General features: G+C 44.4%; 1 protein-coding gene across 4 annotated transcripts in view; it reads left to right on the top strand.

Moving 5' to 3' along the window:
• LOC112218717 (inositol 1,4,5-trisphosphate receptor type 2) overlaps positions 1-12,791 on the top strand; it is a 150,275-nt gene that overhangs the window by 49,035 nt on the left and 88,449 nt on the right. For 2 of the 4 annotated variants that reach the window (XM_042301635.1, XM_042301637.1), the window contains exons 30-37: positions 28-228; positions 1,618-1,869; positions 2,214-2,339; positions 2,623-2,751; positions 2,967-3,087; positions 4,460-4,641; positions 4,761-4,903; positions 5,210-5,318. In XM_042301635.1, the coding sequence (XP_042157569.1) occupies positions 28-228; positions 1,618-1,869; positions 2,214-2,339; positions 2,623-2,751; positions 2,967-3,087; positions 4,460-4,641; positions 4,761-4,903; positions 5,210-5,318 (1,263 nt within the window). Of the gene's footprint in view, positions 1-27; positions 229-1,617; positions 1,870-2,213; positions 2,340-2,622; positions 2,752-2,966; positions 3,088-4,459; positions 4,642-4,760; positions 4,904-5,209; positions 5,340-12,791 lie in introns of all 4 variants that reach the window. The other 2 variants (XM_042301634.1, XM_042301636.1) reach the window with 1 other exon arrangement.

Genomic DNA, 12,791 nt, shown 5'->3' with positions numbered 1-12,791 from the left:
CACTGTACACATCTTTTCCCTCTCCAGCTCCTGGAGGCTGAGACCATGCGCCACATCTTCATGAACAACTTCTATCTGTGCAACGATATCAGTGACCGTGTGGTCCACCATTTTGTTCACTGCATCGAGACGCACGGCCGACACGTCCAGTACCTCAAGTTCCTCCAGACCATCGTCAAGGCCGACGGGAAGTATGTCAAGAAGTGCCAGGACAAGGTCATGACCGAGGTGAGAGAGGGATGATGCAATCTTTGGATGGCTGTGGAGACAACACAATAGCATGGTTTCCACTACCACTATCTCTTAAAATGTGACTATAAAAAAAATATAAAAAGGATAAGTACTGTTATTTTATAGAGTAATCTATTTTCTAGTTCCATAGCTAATCTGTCCTCGCCTGATGACTCAAACGGATTTATTCTGCTGCTCTATGTTCGCTACATACTTCAGTCAGAGACCGCCATCATTGAAGACATTTGTGGTGAGGTCAAAATGAGGAGTGTTGTACAAAAGAAAGTCCTCTGCGATTGGATCATCTTTAACCAATCAGAGTATCAAAGCCATTGTGGAGAAGAAACTAACGTCCGTGGGCGTGGTGTAGCGTTTGGCCGGAGCAAGGAGTTTGGGTAGCCATGCAAGATCTATCCATTCCCAAAATAAATAAAACGTGACTACTTTCTGAAAATACCTTGTGGAGGAATTTGCGTCCCGTTGACAGTGGTCGGAATCTTGGTTGAGGGCATTACAGGAAGTCATTGCATGTTGCGTCTCAGTTTAGGTTAACAGGAAGCGTAAACCAATATCATGGTATGTCCTGCTCATCAGTATCAAACTATACTGAACAAAAATAAACGCAACATGTAAAGTGTTGGTCCCATGTTTCATGAACTGAAATACAAGATCTCAGAAATGTTCCCATGGTGGGGTTACGGTACGGGAAGACATAAGCTACAGACAGCAAACACAATTGCATTTTATCGATGGCAGTTTGAATGCACAGAGATGCAGTGACGAGATCCTGAGGCCCATTGTCGTGCCATTTATCCGCCGCCATCACCTCATGTTTCAGCATGATAATACACGGCCCCATGTCGCAAGGATCTGTACACAATTCATGGAAGCTGAAAATGTCCCAGTTCTTCAATGACCTGCGTACTCACTAGACATGTTATTCATTGAGCATGTCTGGGATGCTCTGGATCGATGCGTACGACAGTGTTCCAGTTCCCACCAATATCCAGCAACTTGCACAGCCATTGAAGATGAGTGGGACAACATTCCACAGGTCACAAACAACAGCCTGATCAATTCTATGCCAAGGAGATGTCTCGCTGCATTAGGCAAATGGTGGACACCACGCCGCTAGCTTTTTTAAAGTATTTTTTTCCTTCTCAGTCAGGTGAAATCCATAGATCCGGGCCTCATTTATTTCAATTGACAGATTTCCTTATATGTAACTGTAATAAAGTAAAATCTTTGAAATTCTTGCGTTTTTATATTTTTGTTCAGTGTGTATCGATATATCGAATGATCAATATTGGTGCCCCCACTAGTGATACGGTATTCCCTATCTAACCTCTACTCGTCTGTCTCCCTTTCTGTCCTTCCCACCCCCAGCTGGTGAACGGTGGCGAGGACGTGCTGGTGTTCTACAACGACCGCTCCTCCTTCCCGGTGCTGTTCCAGATGATGTGCTGCGAGCGGGAGCGTGGGGACGAGGGCGGAGCCCTGGCCTACCACAACACCCTGGTAGAGCTCCTCGCTGCCTGCACAGAGGGCAAAAACGTCTACACCGAGCTGAAATGCAACTCCCTGCTTCCCCTGGACGACATCGTCAAGGTGGTCACCCACGATGACTGCATCGCTGAGGTACGGGGTCATCTTGAGAGGCTGTGTGTCATTGGATGCTGAGGAGCTTTTCAGTAGACTAATGTGATTTCATATTCTTGTATTCAACTTCATCTGTACTGATCTGAGGATACAGAGTAAAGCAGGATTGTACTCCATTATAGATCATTGACATGCACCTATTTTGTTTGCATACAGAGAGTGGTCAGAGGTTTGCTTACCTAGATTCATACCAATGCATACAAATTGTGATTCCAGAACAGCCAGCCTTGATGTAGCCTAGCATTCATTCATTCACTTCAGTGGAATCACTCACCTCTGTCATTCATCTGGATGCGTGGTTTCTATTGGCCCTCCCTCCCCAGGTGAAGACGGCCTACGTGAACTTTGTGAACCACTGCTATGTGGACACGGAGGTGGAGATGAAGGAGATCTACACCAGCCACCACATCTGGAAGCTCTTTGAGAACTTTTTGGTGGACATGGCACGGGTAATGTCCTCACTAAGGTCCTCCTCAAAGGGATGTGTCTCAATAGTCCAAAACAGGTTATTTTTCCTCTGTTTCGTTGTGTCCTCTTCCTCATCTGCACTGATCTGAACACAAAAAAACAACATGGTGGGTCCCTTAAGGGAATGGGCTTTTCCCCAGTCCAGTTCATTGTAGATGAGGGAAAGGAGAAGAGAAGTCCATTTGACTATTGAGATATACCCCAGGTAAGTCTCTGCCCCCTCACTCCTGAGTGACAGACATACTTTTCCTTTTCTGTTTTTAGGTGTGCAACAGCACCACGGACCGTAACCATGCCGACGTTCCCCTGGAAATGTATGTGATTGAGACAGTAATGGCCATCGTCAAGGGCTTCTTCAGCTCCCAGTTCCCTGTCAACAACTCCAACCTGCAGGTATGGCTGGGAGAGAGGTTAACCTTATACATGGGCATTTAAATACCTTCCACGGGTCACTTCCAAATGTTGGAAGGACAGTGGACCAGATTTGGTTCAGGTACTTCCGGCAAGTGCTGATCCATCTTGTAGTTGGCACAACATTTTGAGTGTTATTGAAGTGTCTGTTTTATCTTCTCCTATTATCCCCCTCTCTTTCCTCTCTACTATGTCAGACTCACCAGCCCATCTTCATCAAGCTGCTCCAGTCTTCCTTCAGGATCTATAACTGCACCTGGATCAGCTCAGCCCAGAAGAACAACATTGAGGGCTGCATCAAAACACTGGCTGACGTGGGTGAGTCTCACAGCCCAATAATTGCACTTTGACAGGCCTTGACCAAGGTTGGTAAACTGGAAACGTTGGCGATTGCTATAATGACAGGTAGACATGGCAAGTCTTTTGAGTCTCATCCAATAAACCCTGTCATTCTGCCACCACTGTTATTCTGCCAACACTGTTATTCTGCCACCACTGTTATTCTGCCACCACTGTTATTCTGCCACCACTGTTATTCTGCCACCACTGTTATTCTGCCACCACTGTTATTCTGCCACCACTGTTATTCTGCCACCACTGTTATTCTGCCACCACTGTTATTCTGCCACCACTGTTATTCTGCCACCACTGTTATTTTGCCACTGTTATTCTGCCACCACTGTTATTCTGCCGACACTGTTATTCTGCCGACACTGTTATTCTGCCGACACTGTTATTCTGCCGACACTGTTATTCTGACAACACTGTTATTCTGACAACACTGTTATTCTGACAACACTGTTATTCTGACAACACTGTTTATTCAGACAATATTTGCAGAAAGTAGTTCTCTGTTGGTTGATTGGGTGTCATGTCAGCTTATGTTAGTGTCTGGAAGAAATCTGGGCCAGTGTTCATAAAGTGTTCAATATGCCCTGCAAGGCTAAACTGATCCTGTATCAGCACTCCTACGTTGATGCTCCGTCAGTTCCTAGTTATAAAGTAGTGGTTTAGTAGTTGGACAAAAAGAGTATTGTAACGGGTATGGGTAATTTTCTAGATACAATTATGATCTGAATATTTTTTGTAATTATCCGTGATCGGGAAAAAAGTTATTTTCGGGTGCCGGCAAGCATCTTTCTCATGTCAGTCAATCACAACGTTTCTGTACTGTCTTTGAGTCAGTAATGTTTGTGGTCTAAATAGCTAAATATGTAAAGAGAAGGGCCGGCTGTACGTTGATCCTGCTGCTCTGATTGGATAGAGTGAAGCTGTGTTTCTCTGTCCACATCATCTGATCATTTTTCCTCACAGGTTTTCATTTAGAATGTTACTTTGATAGAAAACATCCTCACCATGTGATTTATCAAGCTATCATTGTGCATAATATCTAACAAGTGGGGCAAGGGTAGGGAAAGAATATGAAACGCTAATGCTCATTCTGACTGAGTGACAGCAAACTTGGCTGCCCGCTGCAAGTTGGAGACACACACACCCACTTCTCTGCTCGCTGCTCCTAATCTGCAGCTTTTTTTTGCAGGGAGGTTTTTTGCCAACATCTATTTAGGCATAATAAAACACATTTAGTTTTTTCCGATCACGAGTATCATCTGATCCAACTATCAACTTATGGATACAATTACGAATACGAGTATGGACATGTTTAAAGTCTTCCTCGTCTCCTGTCCAGCCAAGGCGCGTGCCATAGCCATACCAGTGGATCTGGACAGCCAGGTGAACACTCTGTCTCTGAAGGCCCACACCAATGTGGTGCATCGTGCCGCCAAGGACTGGAGGATCTCAGCACGCACCCGGCCCCGAAAGGAGACCCTAGGAGGGCCCGACTACAAGAGCATCATTGAGAAGCTGCAGGTGATACACACACACACACACACACACATACACACACACACACATACACACACTATACTGACACACTATACTGCAGAGAGCATTATACTGCAGAGAGCATTATACTGTGTTGTGTCCAGGGTGTGGTGGCATGTCTAGAGGAGCAGTTCAGTCCTAAGGTGCAGGCCGAGTTCTCTGTGTTGGTGGATGTACTACACAGCCCTGAGCTGTTGTTCCCAGAGGCTGCCAGGCTGCGCTGTGAGAGTGGAGCCTTCATGTCCAAGTGAGTGTTGCAGAGGCGCAGATGCAGTCACAGACACTGATCACAGATACACTATCTATGGGCTGCATTTACAGGGCATTTAGACCAGTGCAAAGTTAGCATTTGACCTACCATTGTTCTGGTTTGTGATTTACTTTAGACTATCTAACTGTTACTTCTCCTAAATGTTTCTGAAAAGATATGTTCTAATTTATTATTGTGTTATTCATAATCCTCCAGTCATAGGTCACATGTCTGTTGGTGTGTTTAGATGACTTGAAGTCATGATACTCATCTTCCTCCTTTACCCTTCCCCTTGTCATTCAGACTGATCAAACACACCAAGAAGCTGATGGACAAAGAGGAAAAACTGTGTATTAAGATCCTGCAGACACTTAGAGAAATGCTGGATAAGAAGGAGGCCTTCGATGAGCCTGTGAGTACTGATCCAGACATGGTGAGACAAGAGTTTGTTTATATACAAGGTATTTTTGGTATAGGGATGTGCAGAACATCAATATGATACTGTATCAATACCCAAGGCTACGATACAAAAGAATGTATACTGTTGGTTGTCATCAACCACACTAGCATGCCCCATTCAAAGAATGTAGAACTAAGAACAGATATAGCCATTGGTTCATCCTGTGCGTTCTGCATTAGCATCGAATAGCCCCCTCAATATTCAACTTTTCAGGGAAGTCAGGAACCAATATACTCAGTCAGTTAGGAAAGCTAAGGCTAGCTTCTTCAAACAGAAATTTGCATCCTGTAGCACTAATTCCAAAATGTTTTGGGACACGGAGAATAAGAGCACCCACCACCCAGCTGCCCACTGCACTGAGGATAGGAAACACTGTCACCACCGATAAATCTATGATAATTGATCATTTCAAAAAGCATTTGTCTACGACTGGCCATGCTTTCCACCTGGCCACCCCTACCCCAGCCAACATCTCATCACCCCTCTCTTTCAAATCGTCTGAGATCCCCAAAGATTGGAAAGCTGCCTCGGTCATCCCCCTCTTCAAAGGGGGAGACACTCTAGACCCAAACTGTTATAGACCTATATCCATCCTGCCCTGCCTTTCTAAAATCTTCAAATGTCAAGTTAACTAACAGATCACCCACCATTTCGAATCCCACTGTACCTTCTCCACTATGCAATCTGGTTTCCGAGCTGGTCATGGGTGCCTGGTTCACCAACTACTTCTGATAGAGTTCAGTGTTTCAAATCTGAGGGCCGGTTGTCCGGACCTCTGGCAGTCTCTATGGGGGTGCCACAGGGTTCAATTCTTGGGCCGACTCTTTTCTCTGTATATATCAATGATGTTGCTCTTGCTGCTAGTGATTCTCTGATCCACCTCTACGCAGATGAAACCATTCTGTATACATCTGACCCTTCCTTAAACACTGTGCTAACAAACCTCCAAACAAGCTTCAATGCCATACAACACTCCTTCTGAGGCTTCCAACTGCTAGTAAAACTAAGTGCATGCTCTTCAACCGATTACTGCCCGCACCCTCCCGCCCGACTAGCATCACTACTCTGGACAGTTCTGACTTAGAATATGTAGACAACTACAAATACCTTGGTGTCTGGTTAGACTGTTAACTCTCCTTCCAGACTCACACTAAGCATCTCCCATCCAAAATTAAGTCTACAATCGGCTTACTATTTCGTAACAAAGCCTCCTTCACTCATGCTGCCAAACATACCCTCGTAAAAGACTATCCTGCTGATCCTTGACTTCAGCGAAGTAATTTACAAAATAGTCTCCAACACTCTACTCAGCAAACTGGATGCAGTCTATTACAGTGCCATCCATTTTGTAACCAAAGCCCCATATACTACCCACCACTGCGACCTGTATGTTCTCATTGGCTGGCCCTCGCTACATATTCGTCGCCAAACCCACTGGCTCCAGGTCATCTATAGGTCTATTCTAGGTAATGCCCCGCCTTATCTCAGCTCACTGGTCACCATAGCAACACCCACCCTTAGCACGCGCTCCAGCAGGTATATTTCTCTGGTCACCCCCAAAGCCAACACTTACTTTGGTCGCCTTTCCTTCCAGTTCTCTGCTGCCAATGACTGGAACGAATTGCAAAAATCACTGAAGCTGGAGACATATCTCCCTAACTAACTTTAAACCTCAGCTGTCAGAGCAGCTTACCGATCACTGTACCTGTACACAGCCAATCTGTAAATAATACACCCAACTACCTCATCCCCATATTGTTACTGACCCTCTTGCTCTTTTGCACCCCAGTATCTCTACCTGCACATCATCATCTGCACATCATCACTCCAGTGTTAATGCTAAACTGTAATTATTTTGCCTCTATGGCCTGTTTATTACCTACCTCCCTACTCTTTTACATTTGCACACACTGTACATAGATTTTGTTTCTATTGTGTTATTGACTGTACCTTTGTTTATGTGTAACTCTGTTTGATTTTGTCGCACTGCTTTGCTTTATCAGGTCACAGTTGTAAATGAGAACTTGTTCTCAACTAGCCTACCTGGTTAAATAAAGGTGAAATAAAAAAATACAATTTGGCTTCAGTTACAGGGGAAGGCAAATTGAAGGGAGGCTGAACTCACTTAATTCGTCTTTTTTTCTGCCTCATTAAAGAAATGCTAGAAGCCGTGACTGAGGCAAACGAGAGTTGTCTTGGTTCGTTCAATGGGCGTGTTATGTTCGCTATAGCCTACCATTTTGTGTTCCTCTTCACTCACCGTAGTTGAAATATCCCAAATAGCCACTGTACTTTGGCTTAAGGAATGACCCTTGTGATTGTCATGCTAATTAGGGCTGTGACGGTTTTGAATGACGGTTGTTTGTCAGTTAAATGACCACGATCAACATTATAATAATTTGAATAACACACTGTCTCAGTATGCCCTATTTTTGGGTGCATGTATCTAATGATACTAATTTGCTACAAAACCTTGCTGAAACAAGGAGCAACAAAGTTTCATCACATTGTAAAGAGTCCATGTTACCACGGAAAGGGACTGAACTGCATGTCGGCCGCAGCTGTCTTCAGTGAGCTGCTTCTTCCATTCTGAATTACATCAACATCTGCATCAACAATGTCACCACCCATAACCTAATAAAGACCTTCCCAAACCAGAAGCCTTGGATGAACAGAGAGGTCCGACTTCTACTAAAGGCACGCAGCGCTGCTTTCAGTTCCGGCGATGGGGAAACCTACAGCTCATCCAGGGCCAACCTGAAAAAGAACATCAAGATGGCTAAACATGACCACAAACTGTGGATTGAGGAGCACTTCAACAACAACTCCGACCCTCGACGCATGTGGCAGGGCATCCAAGCCATCACAGACTACCGGCCAAAAAACCTACCCCCACAGCCAGCGACGTCTCCACTGCTGACAAGTTAAACAGGTTCTATGCTCGCTTCGACAGGGACAACAAAGATCCAGCCATTAAAGCTGAGCTCCCCCCAGACAACCTCCACTTCAGACTATCCATTGCAGATGTGTTGTCTGCACTGAGCAGGGTGAATGCACGCAAGGATGCTGGTCCTGATGGCGTCCCCGGTCGTGTGCTCAGTGCATGTACTGGGCAGCTGGACAAGGTCTTCAATGCCATTTTCAACCTGTCACTGGCCCAGGCTGTTGTCCCTACAAGCTTTAAGACCTCAACCATTGTGCCAGTGCTGAACCTGAAAGACCTCTGACCTGTTGCACTCACCCCACATGATCATGAAGTGCTTCGAAAGACTGGTTTTGGCCTACCTTAAGTCCTGCCTCCCTCCAACACTGGATCCCCACCAGTTTGCCTACCGACCGAACAGGTCTACAGAGGATGCCATCTCCACAGCTTTACACTCTGCCTTGACCCATCTGGACAAAACCAACACCTATGTGAGAATGCTGTTCATAGACTTTAGCTCCGCATTTAATACGGTCATTCCTTCTAGGCTGGTCACCAAACTCCATGACCTAGGGATCAGCCCCTCTCTCTGTAACTGGACTTTGGACTTCCTAACCAACAGACCCCAGTCTGTCAGGTTAGACAACTTCACCTACTCAACCCTGAACCTGAACACTGGTGTGCCACAGGGCCGCGTGCTGAGCCCCCTCCTGTACTCCCTCTTCACCTATGACTGCGTTCCTGTACACGGTTCCAACACCATCGTCAAGTTCGCAGGCGACACCACAGTGGTAGGCATGATCAGTGACAATGACGAGTCAGCCTACAGGTAGGAGGTCAAGCACATGGCTGCATGGTGCGCTGACAACAACCTGGCCCTCAATGCAAAGAAAACCAAGGAGCTCATTGTGGATTACAGGAAGTCTAAAAACTCCAGCCACGCCCCAGTTCTCATTGATGGCACTGAGGTGGAGCGTGTGCCCAGCTTCAAATTCCTGGGTGTCTACATCTCCGAGGACCTCTCCTGGACCCTCACCACCTCAACCTTGGTCAAAAAGGTGCCGCAGCGCCTGTACTTTTTGAGGAGGCTGAAGAAGGCCCACTTGTCCTGATCCTGGTGAACTTTTACCGCTGCACGGTCGAGTGAATTCTGACTAACTGCGCCACAGTGTGGTTTGCGGATGCTCCATGGCCGATCGGAAAAGCCCTGCAGCGGGTGGTGAAAACTGCCCAGCACATCACTGGTTCCCAGCTCTCTGCCACCACAGACCTCCAGGGCAAGCGGTGTCTACGTAGGGTGCGGTATCATCAGGGACCTTTCACAACCATGCCACAAACTGTTTGCCCTCCTACCATCAGGCAGGCGGTACAGGTCTCTACGTTCCTGCACTAGCAGGCTCAAGAACAGTTTCTTTCCAGCTACAGTAACCCTGCTGAACTCTGACACGGCACTAGTCATATCCACCCGCCCACTGCTTAGTACTACCTCTCAGGGACCTTATTGCATTACTCTCTTTGCCCTCTTCACGGTACTACTGTACTGTGACATTGCTTTGCAAAGTCTGATTGAGGATATTATTCAGTTGTACATGTCTACCTCGGTAACCTCATTGCTGCTCTCCCTGCATTTCAGTTCCATGCCTCCTTGCACTTTCAATTTGCATTCATTGCACATTTAGACTGGCCATTTGCCTTCATTACACATTTAGACTTGCCTTTTGTACTTGCCCTTTGCATTCATTGCACATTTATACATCCCACTTAATAACATGCATTGTACTTAATTGTTTCACTTGTACATTTTTTGCACTCTTTTATTTGCCCTTCTGGTCAGATGCTAACTGCATTTTGTTGTACTGTACTTGTTCAATGACAAAAAAGTTGAATCGTGTGCGTGTGTGTGTGTGTGTGTGTGTCCTATCTATCATCTAGCTATATATAGTACCAATCAAAAGTTTGGACACACCTACTCATTCAAGGGTACTATTTTTTTATATTGTAGAAAGGGGTGGCTACTTTGAAGAATATAAATTATACATTGCTCAAAAAAATAAAGGGAACACTAAAATAACATCCTAGATCTGAATGAATGAAATATTCTTATTAAATACTTTTTTCTTTACATAGTTGAATGTGCTGACAACAAAATCACACAAAAATTATCGTTGCCCTCCTACGGCCTCATCCACGACTCCTGATGTACTGGCCTGTCTCCTGGTAGCGCCTCCATGCTCTGGACACTACGCTGACAGACACAGCAAACCTCCTTGCCACAGCTCGCATTGATGTGTCATCCTGGATGAGCTGCACTACCTGAGCCACTTGTGTGGGTTGTAGACTCCGTCTCATGCTACCACTAGAGTGAAAGCACCGCCAGCATTCAAAATTGACCAAAACATCAGCCAGGAAGCATAGGAACTGAGAAGTGGTCTGTGGTCACCACCCACTCCTTTATTGGGGGTGTCTTGCCTATAATTTCCACCTGTTGTCTATTCCATTTGCACAACAGCATGTGACATTTATTGTCAATCAGTGTTGCTTCCTAAGTGGACAGTTTGATTTCACAGAAGTGTGATTGACTTGGAGTTACATTGTGTTGTTTAAGTGTTCCCTTTATTCTTTTTGAGCAGTGTATTTTGATTTGTAGAACTTTTTTGTTGTTGTTGGTTACGACTTGAGTCAATATGTTATTTCATAGTTTTGATGTCTTCTATTATTTTACAATGTAGAAAATACAAAAGAATAAAGAAAAACCCTTGAATTAGTAGGTGACTCAACTTTTGACTGGTACTCTATATAACATTTTAAAAATGTAACTCAAATATCTAAGGAATATCTAAGGATTTAGGTACATCGTTAATTTCCTAAATCTCACAAATCTCAATTTTGGAAGATACTGCCATTTTTATGACCAGTTATGACCTATTAATTGTTATCCTACGGTAAAACAATTAATAGCCCAGGCATTTATTGCTTAACTCAACAGGTGCTTATTCGAGACAGGCTTATATTTAAACCAGGTGTCTCTTTCATTAATGCAAACAGCTTTATCTCATTTGCATAGTTAATGGTTTAATTCCAGCATTCACTTTCCGTATTTTAATACATTTCTTCATATCCTGCGCAAATGTTATCATTTACACACTGTCACATTTATTTTTTCTTAGTATGCCTCTGTTTTAGTTTCTTTGACAATAATAATTTTTCTTTTTGACTGTGCATTTTCAACTATTCTTTGCCACTAGAGGGTGATCTGTCAATTTTCTGGAGGTCTGTACTCCTGAAGTTGCTGACTGTTTTTGTGCTTGCCAGTTAGCTAGCAAATTTCAGTTGTTAACAGCCAATGGCTAGCAGTTTCTTACTGGCTGTTAAAAATGGATGATTGCCATCATTTTTTCAAGTCATTACTGAATTATTTAATGTAACAAATCAAACATTAAACCTTGTAAACAATTTATGGTAACCTCGTAAACAATTCATTTAGACCTTTATTTGAAACAGGCGTTTATTTGCTGAAATGTGTCATTTCCCTCGGCTATTAAAAGGGACAGATGGCTATTTGAGGCTCAGCATTCCATTTTGCTGAAGTATTTGCAATTTATAGTCAATTTTGGCACTAAAATTGATGTTTAAGACTACTATTGATGCCACAGAGGCTGATTAACCAGAACATTTGTTTTTTTAAATTCCTCTTTAAGATGAAGCATGCTTGGTTGGTTCATATTGCACTGCCATGATGGAGCGGGTGGGCTGCACTCCGATCAGGTCTTGCAGTAGCCCACAGTGCTCTAGCCTCCGTCTCTGTCTTTCTCGGTGTGTGTGGGTCCTGAGCCCAGACTTCTCATCGGTATTCTGTGGGCCTCTCCATGCTGTTATATAAGGCAGGCACTCGAGGACAAGCTCACACTGTGAGGGAGAAAGTGATGGATTAAGGGAGGGAGGGAGGAGGGATGGAGGTGGGAAAACTCTGAACAAACAAATCAATACTGCAGTGAGTGGGGGTGCAGGAGTGGGGGTGCAGGAGTGCTCCTCTCTCTCGCTCTCTCCAACATGGGCCTGTGAAGTAGGGAGAGGGTGTTGGGAGAAAGTTATTCCTGGGTTGGTGGTCACCTCTGGAGGGTAAAGTGAAGCCTGTCTGCTGCTAGTTGTAGTAGAGGATGATCAGGAGATGAGACATAGTTTACACACAGTAAAAGTAGTGCTGTAGCACTGGTAATTGTATTGAGGTCATGTTGCTAAATGTTATTCATAATCAAATACACAGGTGACTAAGCCAGAGCTTGTACTCTGATATGATATCATTCACAGAGTAAATGATGCAGTCAAAAGCACTGTGACATTTACAAGTGAAAAAACATATTGGTATGTTTAACAAGACTAAGACTGTGTGTGTGTGTGTGTGTGTTCCGAGTGTTTATTTGTGGCATTGTGTGTGTGTGTGTGTGTGTGTGTGTGTGATAGTTAGTTTTATTTCTTATTCATATTTTTTTTAAACTGCATTG

Source organism: Oncorhynchus tshawytscha, linkage group LG19, assembly GCF_018296145.1.
Source record: "Oncorhynchus tshawytscha isolate Ot180627B linkage group LG19, Otsh_v2.0, whole genome shotgun sequence".
Lineage (NCBI taxonomy): Eukaryota > Metazoa > Chordata > Actinopteri > Salmoniformes > Salmonidae > Oncorhynchus > Oncorhynchus tshawytscha.
Note: the sequence above shows the minus strand (reverse complement) of the source record. Positions and strands in the feature narration are given on the sequence as shown.